The 27436-nt window shown below is 32.2% G+C and overlaps 1 protein-coding gene and 1 pseudogene across 2 annotated transcripts in view; both read left to right on the plus strand.

The window, feature by feature from the left end:
• Positions 1–23405, plus strand: part of LOC143227465 (chorion peroxidase-like) — a 62267-nt pseudogene extending 38862 nt beyond the window's left edge. Inside the window, exons 4-14 of the transcript XR_013015001.1 lie at positions 12198–12586; positions 13098–13236; positions 13561–13778; positions 16809–16910; positions 17504–17605; positions 18487–18622; positions 19289–19851; positions 20247–20416; positions 21057–21162; positions 21698–21759; positions 23362–23405. The product of XR_013015001.1 is annotated as a chorion peroxidase-like (transcript). The remainder of the gene's footprint in view (positions 1–12197; positions 12587–13097; positions 13237–13560; positions 13779–16808; positions 16911–17503; positions 17606–18486; positions 18623–19288; positions 19852–20246; positions 20417–21056; positions 21163–21697; positions 21760–23361) is intronic.
• Positions 14784–16906, plus strand: LOC143226160 (chorion peroxidase-like). The gene is made up of 3 exons (XM_076456754.1): positions 14784–14887; positions 15600–15755; positions 16809–16906. The coding sequence occupies exons 1-2, from the start codon at positions 14806–14808 to the stop codon at positions 15746–15748; spliced, it is 231 nt and encodes a 76-aa protein (XP_076312869.1). The 5' UTR covers positions 14784–14805; the 3' UTR covers positions 15749–15755; positions 16809–16906.
• Positions 23406–27436: the final 4031 nt, after the last annotated feature.

Genomic DNA, 27436 nt, shown 5'->3' on the forward strand with positions numbered 1-27436 from the left:
CACCTCTATTTGATGGCATATTTCTTTCTCCTAACATCTTGTAATTATTGTAGGTCAGATAATTTTCTCCACAAGTTTATCATGTCCTTTTACCATTTCTTAATCCTTTTCCAGATCATACTTTCCTTCCTACAGACTCTGTGGCTCGTGATGTTCAGGTCTCCTTTATCCTACTTGCCTGTCCTTAGCTTTTCATTTCTGCCCTCCTCTTGAACTGCGTGGACTCCTCTGTCTTGCCAGTACCCTCCATTATGTTGCTTGCTTGGTTGCTTTCAGGGTCTTCATTCCCATCTGTTTCACCCTTTGCAACCTTTCTGTTCTCATGATCCTTTCCAAGTTAAACTGACCACTTGGGTGCCTCTCCTCAGATGTACTGATATTTTCCTTTCAGTTTTGGATGATTATGGGGGGATATGTCTGTGATTCCCTTATACTGGTCCCTCCTCAAATTCATTGTGGGATTCAAGCTAATATTGTGAGAAGAGGGAGAGTATTGTGTTTGAAGTTAAAATTTTCCTAAATGAAAATATGTTTCTGATAGATACTTCCTTTGCTCACTCTTTCCACCTTTTATTTCAACTATCTTCCAGTGTTTTTGTCTTCTGCTAAACTTTGCAACAATAGTTTGACAGTAGCCCATATGGGGAGTTACGTGCATTACATGATAGTAGTAATCTCATATTGGTGGAGAAGTTATACATAGTGATTTACATGAGAGACATGTTGGAACTTTGGATTCTAATAGAGGGAGGGTTGAAGACTTGTTGTATGCATTGAAAAACAAAATGAGAAAAGCTAATCTTGTGAGAGGAGATAAGTTCCTGCTGTGAATATCATTTTCATTTTGAAAAATTGTAACTTTCATTTTTTCTTAACATTTATTAGAATTCTGACTTCCTAAATATGCTTATTTCCCAAAATTCACATTAAATCAAAATAGTGTAAAGGCTCAAACCATCCACTTTTGGTGTTCTGCCACCCTTCTTCCTCCCTGTTAGTATTTTAGTTTGTAACTATTGTTTCTCGAAAGTGAGGATTGTACTAGAACAGTAGAGTGAACAACCTGCACTATTATAAGCAGCATAGTATAATTTGTGAAGTTAGTTACATGATATTCACATGTTCTGAAATGATACAGAAGTAAAGAGGTATAACAGACTGCTGTGCTATTAACAAAAATAAATAGTAATGCTCAGAGAGCATATTGAAGTTGAGTAAGAGGAGATAAGAACCTACTGGAATTCCTTTTCCTTGTAGGAAAATGTTAACAAGCCATCAGAGAAGTGTTGAACTTTTCTGGCTCATGCTTGCTAGTTTTTTAAAAATAATATTTTATGGCCACCCACTGCACTGTCTCCAGTAAAAGACTTTATCTGGCTGGTGGTCCAATGGGGTTTCCATGCTGTGGATTTTCCCCTTCCCTTTTTTCTTTTAGTAGACAACAGGAGAGTTACCACTTACCAGTGTCCACTTAGTGAGGTGGTGGACAATGGAGAATCCTCACCAGTTGGGTTGAGCACATATAGTGAGAATTGGAATGGTGGTGACACTTTCAGTGTGGTAAAGGTCCCTCACAAAGTACACCCCAGAACTAATCTGCCCTCCTGTTGCAGCTATAGCCTGTTCAATACAGTTGAGGCATGCACACATGATGCAGTCTTTCTGCTTTTAATCACACTATATATATTGGCCTGTTAACTGCTTATGTGCAGGTGCTTGGATAGTCATGATATCATTCCGTTTGTCCTGGTAATACATTGTGTTCATTTGCCTTTCCTCCCCTTATGTTGAAGAGTATATCTTGGACAAGATGAGATGTTGTCTTCCACTTGTGTGCTCCTATGGAGTCCTTGCCATCACATGATACATTTCATGGATTTATTTTTGGGCACTTTAGAAGGAAGGTCCTCTAGGTAATTTCTTGTGCTTGTCTCTCAACTATTTCAACATGGGAATTTAGCATTTTCGTGTGCATAACTGAGTTGTCTCAAAAGTTAGTATTTTCCTTATATGTAGTTCTATCAAACACATAAATTTAGGTGAATGTTATCTCAAGTCTAGTGGTATACAAATCTCATATGCAAAGATTCGAGGTCGATAGCATTCTGTATGTGGAGTTAAGTATGTATCAGGAATGTATCTTCAGGTAAGAAAAATGTTAACTTCATATGGACATCAATTTGGAAAAGTGGACGAGTTTCCATTTCACCTGGAACTTCAGTTCTTGTGTGTGTGCAAGCAAAAGTCTTACCTTTGAGTTTCTGGAAGTGATGTGTGTAAATAATTTCAACCATACTTATATGATAATGCTGAGCATAGTATGGTAGTTAATATGCTGGTCTGTGGAACTGAGATTCTGTGTTTTATTTTGTTTTGCAAAAGAAAAAGAGTATTTTGTCATGCTTATAACATAGAACTAAGCATGTGTGTGACACTGAAAACATAAGTAGTAAAGAGATTCTTGTTTGTAGTTAAGAAAGAATTATTCTTACAGATTTATTAAGAAAGCTTTCAACGACCATTCATAGACTGAAAACATAATGAAGGAATAAAAACAATGATATGTTTCAATTACATTTCAAACCTGAAGAACCAAATATACAAGTTTTATGAACACCTACAATTAATGTTCACTCATGACAAACTAAAGCTTTCAGGAACCTTCTTTGTGAAACTTAAGAAACAGATACACATTGTCTAACAAGATTCTTAATTGTTCTTGTAACAAGCAAAGTGAAAAAAATAATTTACATTAGACAGATTTTAAAATAGGCCAAAATGCTCAGAGGTCTAAAAAGACTTAAAACTAGCTGTTGATGAATGTGTTCGTACTGTAAACAGCTTTGTAAGCTGGAAGAATTAGAATATACTAGATAAAGCCTAGCATTTAAAAAATAATCATTCACATACAAAATGGATTTGAATAAAATTGCAAAACATGTATATATTCAACTAGATTCCTGTCAAGGTAATATAATATCAGGGTGTTTAAGAGTTAAATCAAAGAAGCTTAAGTCCAGACCTGACATTAAAACTTGGATAAAAGAGCTCACCATCGCAGAAGGATTTCAGTGAAACATCAGATTAATTCTCCTATATGATAAAGGAATAAATTTGAAGGCCATCAGAAACTTAATAAAACAGCAGTTCTTAAGATAATTTTATATAAGATTTAATAACTTTAAAATTAAAGAGTGGCATGAAAATTTTATAAGAATAACTACATAACATTTATTGTATTTAATATTTTAAATGAAATAGAACATGTTGTATGATGCATTATCATAAGGGCTTTTCAATGAATCTATGAAAAACATATATTTTAAAATGCCCCTGTTTTATTAGGTATTATTGTTACTATAAAAATATGATAAAAAACAGAAGTTCATGGAAAAGGTAAAAATCTTCACTGTTATACTGAACACAACCTGATACTTTTTGGAAAATATAAGAAAACTATTGTGATTTCAATAATATTGTGACTTTATGAATGGTTCAGTTGGGAATATCAGTTTTTTTGTCAAATTGATTATGCAGAAAATCTATAAAAACATATATTTCTAGCCAATAAGATTATAAAAACCCTGCGGTTTCCTGCTACAGCTTACCTTTCTTTAAAATAGACTTTGTTTTCTTGCTTATTTAGTTTATTTGTTTATGTTTACTTTTAGGAAGATTATTGACAGAAGAAAGTAATGAAATGAAAATACCAAACTTCTCCAGTTTTGATCTGTATCAGCCCTTGTGGTCAGAGCATGAAGACAGGCAATGCCATTTGTTGTTTAACATAAAAATCTTTTATGAAAAGGGTCCTCCAACAACAGAAGATATAAGTAATTATTAGTGGAGATCATATTAATTATTATAATGTACAAAGAAAATTATGTGCTTAACAATACATTTTGAAATAAGACTTGTGTATACTTTACACATTTTATGATGTATAAAACTGATTAACAAACCTGTGAAGGTAGTAAGAAGCTACTTTTTTTATCAAGATGATGATGGACATTTTGCTCAATACCAGAGTTTATTAAACCTGCTAGGCTTCAATATACAGAAAAGTTGTAGGAACACTATTATATCGGTTGTTTAAGAAGTGACAAGATGGAAGGTGTGTAATACACTAGGTGATAGAAAATTGCATGTTGTTGTAATTCCAGTTGTGAAAAAGGGTGTTGGAAAGTTTAACATGTGAATGATAATGGTTTAAGTGCTTTTATTACTTTGGTTTGTATGCATACACACATTATTTTCTTTTTGTTATACATTTTTGTAAAAATATTGTAAGATAATCATACCTTCATGTTCCTTTGATGTTGAATAGTGTAAAAATGGGGTTATTATGAGCCATAATGTTGGTCCTTAAAGAATATTTGTTTATTTATTTTTCAAATAATTTTTTTGCACTTCATTAGTTTTAAATTTAAAGAGGTTTCTATAAAATAAACGTTGATGTAATCATTTATGTAAAATAAATGATGAGTATGTCTTGAAGTATGGATATTTCATGTAAAGTAAATTTTATGAAATTGAATATGTATCTATAATTTGAACAAATAGAATTAATCATTTTATGCTCACCTGAAGGAGGTTCCCAAGCCTTTGACACTCAAAGAACATCATATACAGAACAAGCAAAGAAAACTATCTTCTATTTATGCTCTTGAATAGTAAAGACTTATTCCTCTTTTTACTTATACTAACACTTAATGATTCCATTCTAAAATAACTGTATTTGAATTATAATAATCTTGTCTTCAGTGTACTTATACCAATACTTGACATTTCAACACTTTAGTAATTGTACTGCATGTGGGTTATCATCAGTTGAATTATAAATTGGATAGGAATAACCTTAACATTGATATGAAAGAATAGATTTTGATGTAATAGTTGATCAGTCTCTAAAACCATCCAAGGAATGTACTGTTGCAGTAGGATTTTAGGTTGTCACTTTAAAAATATTAAATAAAAATCGAAAGAAGCTATAATTTCATTGTACAGGCCACTAGTTATGCCACATTTGAAACATTGTACTGGGCTCCTAAGGAAAGACATTGAATTGATGGAAAGGGTTTAAAGATGGGATGCTAGAATAGTGCCTGAAATGGAGGGGTTTTCATATGAGGAAAGGCTTAAAACTGTCAACTTGTTTCATTTTGAAAAACAAGAAGAGTTAGAAGGTGTCTGATTGAGGTGTTTAAGATTCTAAAAAGAATTGATGATGTTGATGCATCATCATTTTTATATTTAACAGTGAGAATAGTATAAGTAGGGGACACAAGAATAAATTTTGGCAACATTGGAATCATCTTCAGTTCAAATAATTTTATTTTTCTAAAAGGGTTGGTTGCCTTTGAAAGGTGTTACTTTTACCTTGGTTTATTTATCAATAGACCTTTATTTTTGTCAGTGTAATGTTGTTCTTGTTTTCCTTTCATATAGCAACAGCATTCTTCATTGATCTTGTCAAGGTATCAAAATAATTTTGAATTCTGAACTAAATATCACTAATTTGTGTCATGTTTTAAACTTTATAGCTGGGTTCCTACCTTACCCATCACAATTGGGTGTTCAATCATTTAAATTTTAAACATCATCTAATGGTTGGCTCCATGTAACTTTTTGGTTACTATTGTTAGCTGACAAACATTTGATATTTTTTGTGGCAGAATTCTTGCTCTTTGATCCAAAAAAAAAAGAACAAAAAAGAAGCTGTAATCTACATTTGAAGTTTTAGGTATTTCTAATTCAGTATGAGGTGAAAGTAGACAGATAAGCTTTCATGGTTTGTTTTTCATATGTAAAGCTTCTTACATGCATAACATAATAATATTGGTAAAAGCTGATTTTGGATCCATTTTAATTCTTTGGGGATGAAGTACTTATGGTAATGTAAGAAATTTATATCTTAACTGAATTCGTAAAATAATTATTTGTAAAACTATACAACACATTCAAAATTTCTTTCATTCTTTGTTTAAGATAGTCTGCACAGCAAAACTTGCAAATGTTGTATATCAAAACACACATGGATGATGATGTTGAAGTTCAGCAGTTGTTTGTTGTTGAGGTAATAAAGAAATTGTAACACTTGTTTCCATTCACTGAAGATGGCAAAAGTATGAGCAATATACTTTAGATAAGATAACATTTGAAAAATGTACCTAGAATAATCTTTTAGCAATTGTTTTGCATAAAAACAGAGAAATGATTGGAAAGAGAAAGAGTCAGTCTTGACTTCTCAGCTACTTTACTGTCATCATTATAGTTTTGTAAAATTGTAAATAGGATAGCTTGATGGCAGGAATATACTTGGTATACAAGATTTGTGCTCAAATGTACAATCTTTACAAAAGAATATTATTGTGAAGGCACTGAATGGTAACTATAGCACATTAAACTATTATGAAGTTTTAAGAAAAATATTTAAAATGACTTTTGTTGTTTAATACAATTTATCAAGAAATGTGACCAAATAACTTGCAAGTTTATGAAGATATATACATAGATATATTGGAAACTATTTGCCCAATTTGATTATTCTGTTTGAGTACTTCAGGAATTCCTAAATTACTTCCAGGTGACTCTTATTCCTGTATTTCAAATACATAATTTGTTTTACCTTATACCTTTTATGCTTTAACAGGTGTATTTGAAATTAATTTTCTTTGGGCTTAGTAGGAGCAAAGTTTATCCTAGCAAACTGTTTGAACCGTTAACTTATGTTTAAATTTAATATAATAATTAATTTAAAAAGTTTCATTGTTACAGTTAACTATTATTGCTTTACAAATCTCCCTCCCCCCAGCATACATGCGTTATATGTCACAATACCAGTAATTATATTACATCTTTAAGCAACAATATTACAAAGTTTAAGAATGGAAATGTTGGGAAAAGTGAGTTTCATGTACTAGCCCTGAAGAAGCTGCAAGGTCGAAACGTCGATTGAAATAAAAGTTCTCTTGTAGTTATCTGAGTTTAGAACGTCGTTTCTTTCCTTGCGTTATCATCTAAATGTGAAAGAAAGACCCGTTATGGCTACCTTCAAAATGCTATAGATTAGAGACAATCCCTTATTCATACGAATATAAATTATTCCAGAAAATGACTTAAGTAATGTTTTGTTGCACACGCGTCTCTGCTTTTCTCTTTATGTAAATATTTAGCGTTTTAATACTTTGTTCGACATCCACAGATCTGTTATCAATTTGTGCTGTACCTAAAGTATATGTAAAAAGAAATAGGCTTTATTGACTTTTTAAGCGTAACGCTGACCTCTGCCTAGTGCAGGTACCGAAATTCGATTTTCAGCGTTATAATCTCTTGCTTTTAGACCTTCCGCTGAGCCACTTGGAAGGGGGAGGAGTAAATATTTTTATGTTATTGCACACAAATAAACAAATGCAAGACTTAAATCAACAGCGGAAACTTAATGTAGTAGTCTTCCAATACATGTATAAGATTAGTGTATACTGCACTGCACCAGAACTATAAATATCTTCACAACTGTACCTATTCTAACGCTCATATACTTAAGAGACAAAAATCACGCTTTCATTTAATTGGTAACCTTCAATAACACAGGTCAACAAATTTTTTCGAAATCTCAGTTGCATAAGATTTTTTTACTTATTCTTACCCTTTGTGACCTGCTAAATTCAAATATGAAAACGGTTCAGCTCTACATGCTCTAGTTTTAATGCAATTTTAAGTTTTTCATTCTAGCCGTTTGTGGTCAAATTAACACGTTTCCTGCGATGCCTATATTGGCAAACCGGCAACTGCTGCGATGCTCTTGTACATCTGTCAGCTTCAGTGCTGCATGAGCTATGATAACGTGAGGTTGTCGTTACACTTGTCTCTTGCCTGCAACTTAGTTAAAGGTAAGATAATAGTGGGACACCGGTGGGTCCCATCGCAGGAAACGTGTTAATTACTTACACGTTTATGTTATCAACAGAGATATTAAAATTGTTTAGATTTTGTTTCAGATCTGATCATGGCTACAAGGAGACGTCAATGTGAGAACAAGCCGGACGCTTTCTGTTATATTTGTGGATGCTTCACGCTTATTCGTCAAAGGCGTAATATAACATCATTTCTGAGGCGTGCTTATAAAGCGTACTTTGGACTTGCTCTTGGTGACCAAGACAAGAAATGGGCCCCACATATTGTGTGTCATAACTGCGAGGAAATGCTGCGTGACTGGACAAAAGGGAAACGTAAGGGTTTACCTTTCGGAATTCCCATGACCTGGCGAGAACCGATGGACCACACAACTGACTGCTATTTTTGTCTGGTCAATACAAAGGGCATTGGCAAGAAAAACAGACACAAAATCTCATATCCTAGTATCCCTCAGCAATCCGACCTACTCTGCACTCTGATGAGCTCCCAATCCCAGTTTTAAAGGATTTCTTCCATCTGAAGATGTGGGTAGTGACCAAGAGCAAGAGACTGCTGATGAAACTCAAGAAATACTTTCAGAATCTGGCGATCCTTCTTATGAGACCCCACAGTCATTAACTCCTCAACAGTTTAGCCAGCCAGAGTTGAATGACCTTGTGCGTGATTTGGGTCTCTCCAAAAATGCAGCTGAAGTGTTAGCTTCCAGGATGCAAGAAAAGAATCAGCTGAGCCATACAACTAAAGTGTCATACTTCCGAAATCGGGAGCAGGCTTTTGTGCCATATTTTACAGAGGAGAATATGTTTGTTTATTGTCATAATATCTCAGGTCTTCCAGGAATTAGGGATGCCAGTATACCATCCAAATGACTGGCGATTATTTCTAGATTGTTCTAAGCAAAGTTTGAAGTGCGTTCTACTTCATAATGACAATGTCTATGCAGCTGTTCCAATTGGACACTCTGTGTATTTACGAGAGGAATATAATGTCATTAAGACTGTGACTGACCTACTAAAATACCACGAGCACAACTGGACAATTTGTGTGGACCTCAAAATGGTTACTTTCCTCCTAGGTCAACAAAGAGGATTTACAAAGTACCCCTGCTATCTTTGCATGTGGGACAGCTGAGCTCGAGAAAAGCACTGGAACCAGAAGGAGTGGCCCATACGTGAGACTCTGAAGGGAGGTATGCCAAATATTGTCAACGATCCAATTGTCTGTCATTTGAGGAAAAGATCATATTTCCTCCTCTCCATATCATGCTGGGCTTGATGAAACAGTTTGTGTAAAATATTTTCTCAACCCAAATGAGCCGTTTTGCATATAAAGTTTATGAAGGCGTTGAATACTGACGGTGAATGCTTCCAACACATATTTTCTGTGCTCCCTGGTTTGTCCTTCGAGAAGATCAAGACAGGTGTTTTGATGGACCACAGATTCGTGCACTTGTGCGTGATCAAGAATTTGCCAGAAAGATGAACGACAAGGAAAGGACTGCATGGCTTTCATTTGTGGCGGTGATGGCAAACTTTCTCGGTAATAAAAAAAGCTGACAACTATGAAACCCTTGTAACGAATATGTTGTCAGCTTTTCGCGACCTTGGATGTAACATGAGTGTCAAACTCCATTACCTGTACAGTCATCTTGATAGATTCCCTGAGAACCCAGGAGCTATAAGTGACGAGCAAGGCAAGCGGTTCCATCAGGACCTCAAGACCATGGAAGAGCGTTACCAAGGGAGATGGGACAAACATATGATGGCAGATTACTGCTGGAGCATTAAACGAGAATGCCCTGAGACAGTCCACAAACGCAAGAGCTACAAGCGGAAATTCATGCATGAGTAGACTGCAATTGAGCTTTCCCTCCTCATAGTAGCAAATGTCTTATCTACTAATCAGTTTTATATAAATAAATTGAATTAATATAAATAACTTGAATACATTTATACTATCTTGCATTTTCTTTTTTATTGCCCAGCTATATTAAAGAGTTTTATAACATATTTTATCACATATTTTTCATGATAGACTACGACGTCAATGTGATGATGACGAAATTTTGAGATTTTCAAATACCTTGATTGCAAAAAAAGTAGAGCACTGAGGAAAAAACTAACTTCAGATCTGAAATCAGGGCAAGAAATTATGTAATACCAATTGTTTGATATAAATGCAACAAAAATTTTGTTGACCAGTGTAATTCATCGTTACTGTTTTATCGGCGGAATCCATGTCAAATTCGGCACTACAATGAGCCACGAAATACATCAGGTTGAATCACACGTTACAATTATACGTATTTTAAAGTCTCACCAAGACACTGCTAAACATTCTTCTGGACGAAGTAAATAACATTATCTTGAAAGAAACAGATCTTATCTCATAATGAAAAAAAGCAAAATTATACATTGGTGGAAAGTCTATGTAAGTAGTAATTACAATGGACGCTCCACATTACCTATACATCTTTGTAACCGTCTTGAAGCTTTGCGGAAATTAAAATCTTAGTCTTGACTAGTAAATCTAAGGTTCAGGTAATTACCGGAACTTTAGCAGTGAAAACTAACTGTTCAGCACTACACAGAAAGCCACTGCCTGTGCTTAACATGTGTTATCGATTTTCAGATTATTCAGACTGTTATTAATTACTTCTTTCTGCTTCTTACTACCGTAAATAGTCATATTTTTAACAGCATTTTTTAGCCTATTCACTAAGTGTACTATGTTAAATGAAGATGTTCTATTCTAGAAATGTGCCAAGTTATACTGAATGTAAAGTTTTATATATCATGCTATATCTAACAAGTGAACCACGTTAGACTAAGATCGCCTATGTAGAACGTTTACCCTAATGCAGAAAGCCTTTGTTTTTGGCTTGCTCTGGTGACTAGCTTTCTTATTCAGGGTTTTAATTATTAAATACTGATAATTGCACCTGAATTATAAAGTTGGTTGCTCATGAAAATATCTGTACCCAAGAAGAAAATAATAGATAAAATGACGAACAATTCACACAATAGAACGAATTTTAAACATGTGTGCAGTAACATATCTAGCAACTAATTAGGTTATTATGTAATAATGAAATATCATATCTCTCCCACATGGTTCGATTTAATGAAATATCAATTTATACACAATGTTAGATTTTCGTTACACGTTTACACAAACAAATTATTATTTAAAAGTGTTTTTTTTTTTCAGTATACTTGAGTAGGCTTTGAATGCCTTATGAATAACTCCAAGGAAAGAATAGCTAGAATACACATAAAATAAAGCTAGTAAAATTACGAAAATAGATATTGGATTAGTGTAGATTATATCTATTCTTTCTTGCGTTAGACAAATTAACTGAAATAACACCCTAAGACCAATCTTATAATTTAAAAGTTTCACAAGCCTGAATTTCTTGGAGCTTGAGTAACAGGGATTTAATATATTTTATTTGGACGCTGGACAAATGGTTATGCAAGAGGATACCTGAAACAGGATGATGTTTAGAAATTATCCAACATTATAAGTTTTCCACATCGCTACAGCTGGCGCTGCATTCACAATATTCAGTTTTTTTATACATACTCTTACAACCATCCATATTTTACTTACACTTTAAATGTGACTTAATGAAAGTTCAAAAAACACTTTTCTAAGTTAGGTCTCACGTTTGAAATATGTTTATGCAGGTGATCTTTTAATTCATACACAAAAGGTTAAATTTATAGGCAATTGTTAATTTGAAAGCGCATACAAATTAGAAATGGTTTATGGATTTTTAGAAACTAACAACAAAAGCGAACCAGTTGTGGTTTAGTTATGTGTTGCAAAATGCCAGTTGATTTTGAAAAAAAACATCTGTTTGTATCGAATATTCATTTGGGTGCTTTTTTTACTTATTTAAAGGTTTGGTCAGGTACATACAAACACAAATAAACCATTTGCTATAATCCCATGGTTATAAATTGTTTTTACAAAATTCAACTATTTGAAACACTGGTTTACTATACCATCTGTTAGATTTGGCATATGTTTTTGAATAACAGTTTTTACATAAAATGTTTTACAGAGATCTACAAAAACCGATAATGTCAAAGGGTAGATAGTTGATAATTATAAATACTCTTAACTTCACCTCCACTCCAGCAGTCTTCTCAAGCGACGTGTAAAACGGCCATGTAAGTTATTTTACTGGAACGCATTTCCACTTTGTACATGAGAAATATATTTACCTAATCATATAATCGTTTTCCTTCATATATTTTTTTCTCTTCCTGTAGGATGTTGTTGACGGTGTTGTGGTTATTATTTTTGAACATTCATAATGTTCAGATGGATGAGTTCTTGACTGTTTCCTCAGATATGCTCGACAAGTACATTCGAGGAAATGACATCATGCATAAAATATCGGAAGGTTTCAAGGAAGACAAGGTACCAGTTGACAAAGAATTTGGTGATCAGGCCTTACTTTTATCGACAGAAACGAAGAACGATGTTGAAACAAACTACACCTTCACTCCTTCTCCTGATATCCTGAACGACACAGACTTAGGCAATTTTATTATAAGCAAAGTTTTGACAGATTCCAAGTTACTTGATGAAGCTATTGATAAAGCTCTTAAAGACCTCAAAGAAATAAAATCACATATCAGAAAACCAATAATAGAAAGTAAGTGATCTGTATAACTACCAATCACATTAGCTTAGAAGTTTATTTACTTTTTACAAGCTTCACCATCAATATTAATTAATTTTAATTATCTAGTAATCATAATTTTCTAATATAAACCACTTTAATCGAGCAAATAGGAGCAAAACAACCCCAAATTAAATCTCTTTTGGGAAACATGATCATTAGATATGGAATTTTTTAATCAATCAATAAATGCAGATATTTTCATGTGTAGTCTACTAGTATATAACAATTATTAATGGAGATTTAAGGATAGATATACATATTTAAGAATATATTAATGGAAATTTAAAATTTCTGCATTCCGTATTTTCACGGGTAATAAGAATATTTTATTTTTTCATATTTTATTATTCAATGTAATATTATAACAGATTTACTTTAGTATCTTGCGTAACTAATTCTTTAATATTGAAAAAATGTTATTGAAGAAAATCATGTTAAATGATCTTTGAATTCGGTTTTAATGAAGTAAATCTCTTTACAGAAGTAGGTAGAAAGTCTTTTCTTTCACAATGCTCAGCTATGACAACCTACCACTACCGAATGCTAGGAGATAGCAGGGTGTCAAAGATGGTTGAAAAAGCTAGAATATTTGAAGAAACAACAAAGGTTTTGGCTGAAAAGTAAGATTTTATCTTCCACATTTTACGTATTCTAGAAAACAAGCAAAAAACAAAAAACATAAAAGGAGTATTTAGAAAAATTACATTAAATTCCACCATAATGTCTTCAATAATGATACACATATGTGTTTTAAAAATATACTTTGCCAGTAAATATACTTTATTATGGTGCAGCAAAATTACGTTCACTGTTCTACTCTTTGAAATTTGATGTCAAATGTTTCATTGAACGTACCAGTGTAAAAGACATGTAGTCATGTGGCTAAAAGCATACTACCTCTTTATTTGGGAAATGAAACGGACACCTTGTTTACCTCTTTATAGGCTAGGGTTAAAGAGCGAAGAAGTATCTGCTTTAGCTGATGTCCAATTAAAATCAAGCAAGTTAGGAAGTATGTTGAGCGAAGATGAAGAGAAAATAATGTGTAGTTGTTCACAAAAATACCGGGAATTTGACGGAACGTGTAACCGTTTATAATCTCCTCGAGATGGTTCTTCTTTCACCTGTTTGACAAGAGTTCTTCCACCAAAGTACGCTGATGGTGAGTATATTAAATTGATAAGCGTACCGTTGTCTTATGTTATAATTTATGAAATTATTCCAAGTCAAAAAAGTATAACTTTTCTTGGAGCAACCTTGATAAGATGCATTATGAAATTTACCTTCTGTAAAACTAACCCGATTGAGAAAAAATGTTTCTTTAAATATATTTTCTTGGTGGTAAGTGAAATTTTTCCCCTATCTAAATTCTTTCAGTACATGTACTTGAGCTTACTAGGTTTAAAAACAACAACAACAACAAATGTTTATCCATAAAACTGAATTTGTCTTTAGTTGAAACTGGCTTTTAAAAAGTAGTCGCAGTTTTTTGCCCCGGGTGAATAGCTCATAGCTTTGTTGTGATCTTGTTTTTTCTTTTACCTTAGATTAATTTACCTTATTCTTACCTTAAATAATTTCAATTTGAGGTAAATTAGAATTGATTCTTATGAGTAATGAAATTGATTCGGATATACGCATGCCCCACCTTTGGAATTTCTAGCGTATAAATTAATAAATAGCAAGTAAAAAGGGAAAACATTGATCCCAAAGATTAATTTACTCTAATTCTACTGGAAAGAATTTCAAGTGCCAAGGCAATTGAAGATCCCCTCTCGTGTATATGAGTGTATGTTTATATACTATATATTGTTTTGAAGATAAAATATAAATTGAGACAAATATTGTTAGATTTTACGCTTGTAATCTAGATGTGTAATTATGTATGTCTAAACGGCTGGTATGGATATTAACACTTTTATTGATAAGCAGAGAACCACGTTTCGACCTTCCTAGGTCATCTTCAAAGTAACAAGAAAGAAAAGAAGTAATTGTTTAGAATTATTATGTTTGAGTAAAAAACCTTTATACTTGTTAGAAGAGTAAATGTTTTTATTGATAGATAGAAAATGAATTTGTCTACAGGTATTTCTGAACCAAGAAAAGCAAAATCTGGAAACGACATACCGAATCCACGACTGGTATTAACTACAATTCACATCAAAGAAGCATCTTTCACACACTTTTTGATGTTGTGGGGTCAATTTATGGACCACGACAGTGCCCTCGCTCCTTTTAACAGCGCCCCAGAAGAAGAAGTGATACTTGCAGGTATATCTCTATTTTATTTGATCTTTTTTCCTGTTTATATATTTACATAGACGTAAAATCACGTAAGATACTATGATTTTAAATTTTTCTTACAATCAGAAAAGCTGGTAGAATAAGTCACTTTATGTTTGAGGACAGCTCGAAACTTTAAGAAGTGTTAAATAGATACCTTATCAAATTCACAATTTTAATTTTTACTGTTCTAACAGAAACAGACCATGTTTTTAATCGAAGTATTCTGCAATTTTTCTTATTCAAATAGTGTAGAATAATTATACTGAAAAAACCAACAACACAATAAACAAGTAAACATTAAATCAAATGAAAATAATCAACTGTTAGCATATAATCAAACACTCCAAAGAAACTATGAATATCGTTCAAACTTAATCTCAATCATCACCTTAGGATATATATCATTAACTAGAAGGAATATGGGGATACCTTCTCTCGTCAATTAATTACCAAAGCAAAAATAAATTAATCTTTTACTTTTTAATGTTTTATTGTAAGAGAAATTGCATCATTTAACTTATTATGTTTATAACAAAAATTGTTATATAACTGAGTTTTTCCATACCTTGATATGTGTTTTAGCCTTTGATAATATCCGGGAAGAGTTAGTCGTTTGAATAATTTTGTGAACACTAATAAAACACATGAGGAACCTCTACTAATAATTGCGTTTAACACTTTCATTTTAACCGTCAAGATGGAGGTGAAGGTGTGGACTGCTGCGATTCAGAGACTAGAAATGACACACGATGTCTTCCGATCGAAATTCTTCAAAATGATGAATTCTTTAGTCGATTTAATGAAAGATGTATGAATTTTCGAAGATCTGCTGGCTGTCCAAAATGAAAACTTGGTAAGGTCATTAGCTAATAACATGAGAAGATCTTAGTGAGTAAAAAAATTTATATCTATAGAGAAAAAATGTGATTCAGCGATTATAATTGTTCAACATAAGTCTTTTTGACATTTGTGTTTGATATAAGCCTGAAAACGTGGATTCTCTTATTTACAGTTTCTTAAATGATTTTTTAAAATTTAACTATTTAAGCTAATTTAATACATCATGGACATTTTAAATGTATTAAATATTTCAGAGTGATTCTTTATAATACACCTTCAAATAATATTCAACATAATACAATGTTTGGTGATTAATGAATATTGCTAGAATATTTTTTTTTTTCATCAGCTAGGATTTTTTTTTCATCGTTATAAGTATTTTTATGTAAGGCAAAGTGGTTCAATATTAAGTGAAAAATTGTCGCAGATGCAAATATTTTCCTTGTTTAATTGTTGTGATATAGTGACCAATTTTTATACAATTTTTTGTGAGGGCGTTATTTATCCTTCATCCAAACGTTTTTAGTTAGTATTTAGTTTGAAACAGTGAGTATTAGTTTCTCCTTATGATCGACTATGGTAACTTGATAGCATCTGCTTTTGATTTTTTTTTGTGTGTGTTTCCAAATATAATAAAGATAAACATTTTAACTGTTGTCCCCTCATATCGGTTTTGGAAAACAGACTATCAGTGAACATTGATTTCTTAAAAAATATAAAATAAAAAAATGAATAGTTTCCTATAGACTTATCCCACTTCCCCTGAGGTTATAAAGGCTATGTTGACTTTTGCATGACATCTAATTCTTCAAAAAAGTGTTTTGAAAGACATCAATTAAATATAAACCTTTCCCAATACTAATAATCAGTGATGTCGAGAAACCCACTTGTTGAGAAATTTATATGCAAAAACGGTTCGTTTGGGTTGAGAAAATATTTTACATAGAAGAGCGAACAACGTTTAACATGTAGAAAATAAATAACTTCTGAATGAAAGGTTTCAAACAATTCATTTTTTTAGGTTAATTAAATTATGTCCAATCTTTAAAATAATTCTTAACTGTAGGACCCAGGGATCAATTAAATTCTCCTACCAGTTTCGTGGACGGTTCTATGGTTTATGGAAGTGATCTTCACACCGTTCAATCACTGCGACTATTCATAAACGGTAAGTATTCCTCAACAGTGAGGTTTTTGTTTATAGAAACAGAAAAACTGAATTCTATTACACAAGGTGTAGATGGCCATAATATGAGCGTTTAGGAAATGTTACACCTTAAATTTATTTTAAATATTTAAAGTTATGAAAATGTTTAAAAATTTTGTGCAACACTCCACGAGGGCTATCTGTGTTAGCCGTCTCCAATTAAGCATTGTAAATCTAGAGATAAGGCTGTTAGTCATTACCACTTACCGCTAACTCTTGGGCTTTTACTTTTCCAACGAATAGTGGAATTAATCGGTTCATTATAACGTCCATTCAACAATTTCCGATGGGAAGGGATTTAAGCCTGAAATTATCAAATTAGGAATCGAGTTCCATGACCACCTTGTAATGTCGGGCGCACTTATGAGAGAGAATTAAACTAAAACAAATCAATTCATAGATTTTTTTTTACAGAAATATTCGAGTAAAATAGTATTTTAATTGATGTTTTACAAATATCTTGTGTTGAAATCTTAGTTCATATTAGTTTTATTGTAGGAATTTGCTATAAAAGAATGTATTTTAACCGCCTTTCATTTGCCAGGTTTGATGAGGTTTCAAAAGATTCGAAAAGAAATATCCTTTACCACGATCTCGAAACGCCAGAAACGATTTGTGTAGTGACCCAGGAAACAGGTTATTTTGCTTTGAAGCAGGTAATCAATAAAATTGATTTTAATGTATAATAAAACGGTCAATAAAACCATTATTGAATTCATTAATGTGTGAAATTAATTAATTTCACATGTGTATGTGAAATCAGGTATGACCAACTATATGATCATAAATAATTTTATATTGTTCAAAACTTACAAAAAACTTAATTTTATGTGTTAAAAGGTTGTAAGATGATATCAGCTGGAGGAAAATTGCATCTCGGACAACTGCCTCCCGCAGTCATATCTTCATATACGAATCTAACTGACTAAAATGGGAAAAGTAACTTGTTTTATATTAACAGAATAATGAATTATATAAAACTGTTCAACCCTGTCGAACTGACAAATGTTTACTATGCATCTCACAAAGGTTTAGTGACTGACCTTTAAATGTTAATTAAATTATAATTGTTCATATTCAACATTTGTATTTTGTTACAATCAACAAAATTTAACATGAAACCTTTGCTATTTTCTTTTCCTAAACATGAACTTACGTTATATAATTTTTCGTATTTGGGGATTTTTTCGTTTTATAAAATAGAAACAGTTGTTATGTTACCGTTAGAACATGTTTACTCAAACGCAAGTCCGATCAGGAGTATTCAGTTCTATGTATTTTCCAACCAAAGGTTTTCCTCACTAATGTGTACATTAAAGTTGTAATATATTACATAAAAATAGAGAGAGTTTGAGCTTTAATGTTCATGTTGCACGATTAGTAACCAAAGAGTGTAACCGCTACAGTTTCATTGAAGATTACTTAATCAAAATAATGTATTTAAATAGCCTAATCAATCAACGCTTGCAGCAACTAAATTTTCCATGCCTATTTTTGTTCAAACGGTATTACCGAAAATGTATTTCTGGTTCTCCAGGAGATCGTCGCTTGAATGAACATCCAGCCTTGACAGCTGTACAAACTGTATTTATCAGAGAACATAACAGAATTGCAAGAGAACTCAGAAGATTGAACCCATGTTGGAATGATGAGAGGCTGTTTCAAGAAGCCAGGTTCAGCTTATATTGTTTAGAAGCTGTTCATCAATGCAAACAACCATGATAGATCATAGCTAAATATTAACTAATAATGAAGAGACAAAAGTTAATATATTTTTCTTATTGTAGTATACAAATTCAGGAGAACAGAAATATTATTGTAAGAAAATATTTATTCATAAAATTTTACCATAGCTGTAAAACATATTTTTCTACTGTAATCATAACAGTTCCAAAGGGCTGGTCATTTCTAAAATTAATTATTTTGTTTGCTTCCGGTTAAGTACAAAGCTGCACAATGTGTTCTGCTCACATAAGAATCAAAACGCGGTTTCTGGCACTGTGAGTCGACAGACATGCCGATATGCCACAAGGGTGCAGATTAATGCTACTTCCAAATGATAATATAACAAGTAATCAGAATAATAACTAATATACAATTAGAATAAAACAAATAAAACGTATATTAAACGTTTAACCAATACTATTAATTAATTTACAGTTGAAGATATAATGAACGGTCTTGTTTTACATTTTAATTATGTTACGAAATATCTTTTATAAAAAATTACATTCTTTCTTTTATTCCAGTGTGTCACTTTTATTTTTAAGATTATTCAGTTGTTTAAATTATTGTTTATTCATTCTGCTTATGTTTAATTGTTATTGTTGTTTCTTTAGGAGGATCGTGATTGCTGAGATCCAAATGATTACATACAATGAATTTCTAAGTCTTGTCATTGGTCCCAGCTACTATAATAACTTTTTATTAAGAACTCTCCGAAATGGTTTCTACACTGCATACAACCCTAACGTCAATCCTGGTATGATTAATGAATTTACCTCAGCATGCTTTCGATTCGGCCATTCCACATCTCAAGGTTCTTTCATAGAAATTCAATCTTCTGGAAATCGTACAAATTTCAAGTTGCGAAACAATTTTTCCACCCATTTGATCTCTACAATGGACAAACAGAACTTCTTGTGAGAGGGCTTGCTGATCAGTTGGCTCAAAAATCTGATAACTTTATCGTTGAAGATTTGACTAACCACCTGTACCGCAGGAGAGGAGAAAAGTTCGGACTAGATCTTATGGCTATCAATATTCAAAGAGGCAGAGACCACGGAATTCGACCTTATGTAGATTACCTTCGAGCTATATTTAATTTTAGTGTTACATCTTTTTCAGATCTAAATAATCTAATGCCTAAGCAAGTACTGCAGAAGTTTGAACAAATTTACGAGTACGTAATTATTGTTATAGTTGATCGATTGTAATCATAAATATGAAGTTTTTTTGTTTACCCGCTATTTGCAAAGCTATACATTAACAAGTAATCGAACTCCAGAATTTAACGTCAGAAGCCCCTTAAAGTCCTAAGTCTAAAATTTAATTTTCAACGAGTATTTAATTATGAAACATTTTCGTTAGATATTAATATATTTTTCCATTTCTATAATGTTTACTTTTAAATACTCATTTATAAACAATTATTGAAAGGTGAATAATTTTTATAAGTTTATTTTTCTTTGCGTTTGTCTTTTATATTATCACATTTCTAAATCATATTGTACGAACAAGAAACGTATTTTGTTTGTAAACAGTATTTATTTGAAACATTTCTAATTCTTCTTTCAGGTCCGTTGAAGATATTGACTTCTTCTCAGGCAGTATTTCGGAGAGACCAGTTTCAGATGGTATCGTCGGACCTACCTGTGGTTTTATTATTGCCTTACAGTACAACAGATTAAGATTTGGAGATAGATACTTCTTTGATGTGTATGGAGAAGCTGGTTCTTTCACATCTGGTATGTTCAATCTTTGTTTCGTACATCTCATACAGTTAAAGTTGTTTATTTACTTACAGGTATTGTATGTGAAATATCCTTTCACAACGTTTAAAGTGGTTAACACAAAACGAAACGCTGTTGTTGCGTTGTAATATATTCCCAATGATTTAGGCCTAGCATGGCCTGGTGGTTATGGCACTCGACTCGTAATCCGAGGGTCGCAGGTCCGAATCTCTGCCACACTAAACATGCTCGCTCTTTCAGCCGTGGAGGCGTTATAATGTGGCGCTCAATCCCACTCTTCGTTGATAAAAGTGTTGCCCAAGAGTTGGCGGTGGGTGGTAATGACTAGCTGCCTTCCTTCTTGTCTTACACTTTTAAATTAGGGACGGCTAGTGCAGATAGCCCTAGTGTACTTTTGCGCGAAATTCAAACCCAACTAAACCCATTGATTTGAAACTTCAATACAACACGGGAATTGTTATCTTTCTTTAATTATGTTTTGTCAAGCATGCACAGTGTGTAGTTTTGAAGTTGTTTGGTACGTGTGAAATAATAAATAATGTTTTAATAAATCGTACAATTTTAGAAATGTTTGTAACATAAAATAGAAAAATATTATTAGCATTATATTATTATTCAATTGATCTTTACACAGCCCAGTTGAGAGAAATCCGAGAGGTAACTTTGTCCACAATTTTGTGTGAGAACAGTGACGAAGTGGATGAACTACAACAATGGATCTTCCGACCAGTTTCTGAGAAGTGAGTTAGAAAACTATCTTCTCTATTTTTATTAGTTTGTAAAACTTAATAACAGCTACATTGGTGATGTTCTCGTAATGGAATACTAATAAATTATTTATTATTTTCTTAATTAATTTAATCTGAAAGTTTTATTTGCTTTTGTAAAGATGTGAAAACAAAACCGTTCAGTTAAAAAATTTTAATGATGTTTATAACATGTAAGGTAGTATAACAGAAGGAAAAATGTATAAAAATTACTATATTTTTTTAACTCGTGTATATTTGGCAAAACAACTAACTTTGAAAACAATTCGGATTAAAGTGCTTGTTTTCATTTTGTTTGTCCCTAAAACTAGTTTGGAAAGCAAACATTTTTATAATTACTGTATTGAAAACATTTTGATAAATAATTATCAGTTGTGAAAACCGTGATTTTTTTTGGTCAGAATCAATGATATTACAGTTATTTAAAATCTCGTCTTAATTTGTGGAGCTCGAAATTTGAGGTTTGCGGAACGTTATATTAAATACTTTCCATGATTGTTTATTTTAGCAATCCATCTTTGAAATGCTCGTCTCGAAAATCCTTTAACTTCATACCATGGCATGATGCTTGTAAGTTATATTATCAGTATTGATTTTACTGTTTTAAACGTTTATACCTGATGTTATAATAGTTTCTAATAATACAGAACAATGTTATTAAAAATCCCGGAATAATAGGTGCAGGTCTGTTTCTTACTATAATAAGTTAAGAGACACACAATTAATATATAAATGATCGATCTTGAAAAGATCAACCTTACTATTCTGTAAAATTTCCAATTCGATAAGTAATATACAGTCGTTATTTAAAAACGTTGTATATAATTTGTGTACAGCTTATTATAGCAGCTAGCTTCTCAAATAAACCTATGGTACCTTATCTTCAACAAAAGGATAAAACAGGATCAGGTTTGCTGGAGGAGATTTTGTGGTAGTGATATTGTCTCACGTCGATACCCAAATCTAGAAGGCGACAGCTTTTTGCTCCAATAATACATTTTATAAGTACCTTAATTTTAAACAATTAAGCTTACATGTGTTTTTTTTTACGACATAAACGTGTTGTAATTTCTAGTTGAAAAAATGAAAATTGTCTAGTTTGAAACTTTATTTTATCTATGAGACTGCCATCTTGTGTTAACTAAATAAAATAGCACACTAGATACTTTCCTACTTCTTCGTATTTATATTATACCATGACGAAACTGTTCCAATTTTTTTCAAATAGCATGAATTTTGACATGTGTTATACGTATAAGAAAAAATTCAAATTTTAAATATGTACAGTGTATTATCTAACAGACCAATTTACTAACCAAATGACAGTATTGGTCAACCATAGTGCAGTATTGATACGTTTTTCTTCTTTTGCAGTGTGCAACAACGAGTAATGGAGGAAGGTGAAAGAAACGAGTTTTAAAATGCACTTCAGTTATTGTTACCTGCACCAAATAAATAATACAAAAAAAATATTAATTACAGGGTCAAAAGGTATTATAAATAATCTTGTGTATACTTTAAGCATATATTAAAATGATGTCCATCACTGATGTCAGTAGTACTTATTTTCAATGTTGAGAGAATCAGACTTTTCCAACTGTATATGATAAACACAATACTTTTGTTCTTATTATTTTATTAAGCGATTTCGTGACTTAAAATACTAATCTTCGTGATATTGTTTTGGATCTCTCCTAAAATAAAAACGTTTAAATACCATTATTCAACTGAATATAAATAACATGAATTTAATAAATATTTTTCAAAATGTGCGGAAATAAATACAGTTCTTAAATAAGTGAAGTACGTTAGAATATATTGAAAAATAAATTAGTTAAAGATTTGCGAATGTACTTTCTTTTCTCTTCCTTCACCCCCTTACAGCACAGCGGTAATTATACGTATTTACCGTATATAAATATTATATATACCTTGCATATATATAATGCATATATATCTTATATATATATAATATATATAATATTATATTATATATTATATAATATAATATATAACAATTTATATATTATTATTAATAACAACTAGTTATTAATAATAATAACCATTATTAACAAAGTGTTAATTTTCACGTTGAGTTCGGGATAAGTTTATTGCAGTATGTTGTTGGTTTTTCTTAATAAGAGCCTTTGAAGTTTACTTTTTCTCTTTTAGGTGGGGTCTTTATCAAACACTTTCATCTTGCTGTAGTCATTTAAGATCACTTTATCAAGTAATCTTGTTTATTGTAAATGAAAAGTTCAACCCCTTTACAGGATTTGATAGCACTATATTATCTGTAAGTTTAAAATGGCTACTACTTCGGCGTTTCACACGTTACTATCATATATATTTTTAAATCATAAATATAGAAACCAGATAAAATTATTTCCGATACTTCTGTCACAAAGTTGTCAAAAACGTACCAATATTTTGTTCATATCGCTAAAGGTTTTACATTAGTCAGTATTTTTTCAAAATTTAGAAAGACAACGGCACATTTAATTTTTTTTTGGTTTGGAAGTTCGTGCAAAGCTACAAGAGGGTTATCTGCGCTAGCCGTCCGTAATTTAACAGTGTAAAACTAGAGGTAAGGCAGATAGTCATCATCACCCACCGCCAACTCTTGGGCTACTCTTTTATCAACGAATAGTGGGATTGACCGTACATTATAACGCCCTTACGGATAGGAGGGCGAGCATGTTTAGCGCGACTCGGGCGCGAACCCGCGACCCTTAGATTACGAAGCGCAAACCTTAACGCGCTAGGCCATGCCAGGCCCACCAATTAAGAGTCGAACTTTAGTTTTTCAGTTTTATTTATTAAGAAATAAAGTTCAAACTTCAGATGATATATATATATATAGAAATTTGACATGAAAATCGTTATTTGCTAAAAGTAACTCCGAGAAATATTTAATAATTCACGAACCTGGGATACTGCTGCATATTCGACAAAAAATAATTAATACTTGGTTATAAACCACTTTCAAACTGAAAGTAATATTTGGTAGAGACAAACATAAAATTAAAAATTAAATTTGAGAAGCCACTCACTGATTCAATGAAGGTTATTTCTCCGAAACATACGTCTTAATTCAAAATTATTAGTTGCTAGGAGATGAAATTCAACTATTATAAATAACCTTTAAAATCCAACTTTTACTTTAGTTTAGCAATTTAGTAAAATACGAACTCGAAAGATTAATGGCTATTCGTCTAGCATCATTCTAGATGTCAATATTGTTCTTTTTAAGAAACAATTCCGAAATTACAGATAACAGTTAGTTGCATACTGCAACTGTTGAAGTATCCAGCGTTATTTCTGTCGTACTTGGCCAACATGATAGTCTGATTTTATCTCCGCCCACTATTGGTTATGTTTTACATTATTGTTATGATGTGGGTATGTTGTCTTTCCAAACAGTTACTTTTCAACTGATGTAAACTGATAAAGAGCGTAGTGGGTTAGATAAGGATTTCCTGTCAAGTAATTTTTACGTGTTATGTACTCTATTATATAAGTTTGGATGCACTATTCAATAAGAGTAGAATGTTACACGGAAATGTCCCGTTTAATAATTGTACGGTGATCAAAAGTTTGATCTAAACAGAAAGTGTATCGTGTTACTTATAGATGCTCTATCAAATAGGTTGTTGTTGTTTGAAGTTAAGCACAAAGCTACACGATTGGCTATTTGTACTATACCCGCTTCGGGTATCGAAACCCGTTTTCTAACATTTTAAATCCACAGAGATACTGGGGGGCTATCTAATTGTTGTGCCACGTTAGACAATACAGTTAGTGTACCCAAATACGTAAAATCCTTCTTTTGGCTTGTTCTGCTGACTGGCTTTATAATTCAGGTTTTTAATTAGTAAGTATTGATAATTGTACCTGAATTATAAAGTTTGCTGCTCATGATGAAAATATCTATACCGTAAAAGAAAGGAATAGATAAACTGATGAAAATTTCACATAAAAGAATGAATTTTCAACATTTGCTCAATAAAATATTATCAAACAAGTAATCAGATTGCTATATAATATATTATGAAATTTACAAAGTTTCGCACCTCTCGTATACGGTTAGATTTGTTGAAATATTAATATATATACACAGTACAAGATTTTTACTACCTGTATACTATTTCACTAGCAAAGTATAAATTAAAGGTTTTTCTTTAAATTAAATCAGTATGTTTTAAATGCCTTACAAATAACTTCCGGTTACGTATGCTTGGATTAGTTGGAGCTTGAATAATTGAGATTCTCTTAATATATTTTACTGTTGGTAAAGCTCTTAAAGACCTCAATGAAATGAATTCATATATTAGAAAACCAGGAATAAGAAGTATGTGATCTGTATAACTAACAATCAAATTAGCTCAGCATAATATTTTGGTACGAATAACACTTTCATTTACTCTTTACGAATTAAGAATGAATATAAATGAATTTTAATCATTAAATAATTACAGTTTTCTAGCATAAATGTCTCTAAACGAACTAAGGCGAACAAAATTACCCATAAATTAGCTTCTTTTTACAAAACATGATCATAATAAAACCCGTCGCAAATTTTAGTCAGTCAATAAATGTAGATATTTTCATGTTTAGTTTCAAGTCTTAGAGCGGATATCTATAACAGTAAGTAACAAAATTTTACTTTTTCTTGTTCCTGGGCAGAAAGTGTTATTTCCCAATTGCTTATGCCTAAAATAAATGAAAACGACCTATTTTTCTCTTCAAACTTTGCTTTTGTGACCTAGGTAATGAAATTTTCAAATTTACCCATTTTCCAAAACATACCAGATAGATTCAGCGCTGAGTAACTGATAGAGAATTTTCTCGAACTTACAAAAAGTTTGAAGAATATTGTAGAACTTACGAAAATTTTAAGAACCTTTTAAAATTTTCTAGAACTTTTCATAGTAATATATATATATACAGGGGCTCACCACTCACCACTTCAGTTCAGTTTTAGCTGCCTATGCGAATACATAGACCTATCTGATTTTAACAGAGATGGCATCTGGAAGCTGCAAGCGTTCTCCAGACGTATTCTACTATGTATGTGCTAATTTATCAAGACAAGTGAGAAAAAGTACTCTGTGACAGCATCTGTTAAAATGTGTGAACCCTACAAGGCATATTTCGGCATGCCTGTCGAGGATCAAGACAAATCTCCTAAGCATCTCATTTTACCTGCGAGCACTGCAAAAAAACTCTTGAAGGTAAGACGGGCAATTGTTACTTGCTTGAATAGAAAGATTTTATATTATACAACTTTTAGACCTTTTAAATTTAAATATCTTATAATTTATTTTTTAATTTCCAGTAGTATAGAAAAATATTACAAATAAAATCTTTTGCATGAGCCTCGTACGCATTAGTTGTGGATGAAATAAATTTATTCTTCATAATAACAATTTTATTTTGCTCTTTTGCAGGATGGTACAGAGGGGAAAAGAGAGCAATGAAGTTCGCTATTCCAAGAATTTGACGTGAACCCACTGACCATTCAAGCAATTGCTTCCAAACATCAGGCTGGTAAGAACGCATCTGTAATGATGTATTTGGACCTTCCATCATCCATCGTCCCAGAGCCACAATGCCCTGAGCTCCCTGTACCCACTCTGCCAGAGAGAAAGCAGCCATCCTCTGAAGAAAGAAGCAAATCAGAAGAGGAGGTAGACGTTGAAGATCCAGCTTACAATTTAAGAGGTGCAACAGCTGGTGAAAGAAATGGCTAGCGCAAATGGTTCTCGTGTAGATTTGCGCGAATTTCAAAAACAAACAAACACTCGACTACTATTACTTCTGCCAACTTACCTCTAATTTCTTGAGCCTCCCAGTGGCACATCGAAAATGTCAACGGACTTACTACGCTGGAAACCTGCTTTCGATATCTGTAGTGGGTAAAGCACAGGTAACATCGAGAGTAGCTTTGTGCTTAACTTCAAACAAACTAACTACTGATAGCACTACCAAAAAACTCGGAAATATTTTTAACTAATATTTTTATTACATTCCACAAAAAGAAAATTTGAAAAATTTGCTGCAAGTCATCATCATATGCCACTTGATTCCTTAAGGAACATATGGCCGCAATCGCTGCGGTTTCTGTAACAGGATGGTTTTTAAGTGAGTAGGTTGTTAGCCTACTGCACAACCCCCAATTTGGAGGACCTTTTCTCAGACCACGAGGGGAATCGAACCCTGATCTTAGCGTTGTAAACCGAAGACA

This window comes from Tachypleus tridentatus, chromosome 9, assembly GCF_004210375.1.
Source record: "Tachypleus tridentatus isolate NWPU-2018 chromosome 9, ASM421037v1, whole genome shotgun sequence".
Lineage (NCBI taxonomy): Eukaryota > Metazoa > Arthropoda > Merostomata > Xiphosura > Limulidae > Tachypleus > Tachypleus tridentatus.

Bases quoted from the DNA above. Each gene is read 5' to 3' on its own strand.
- LOC143226160 (XM_076456754.1), top strand. From the start codon at position 14,806: ATGTTGTGGGGTCAATTTATGGACCACGACAGTGCCCTCGCTCCTTTT. The intron at 14,888-15,599 runs GTATATCTCTAT...TTAACCGTCAAG, and splicing joins AGAAGAAGTGATACTTGCAG to ATGGAGGTGAAGGTGTGGAC.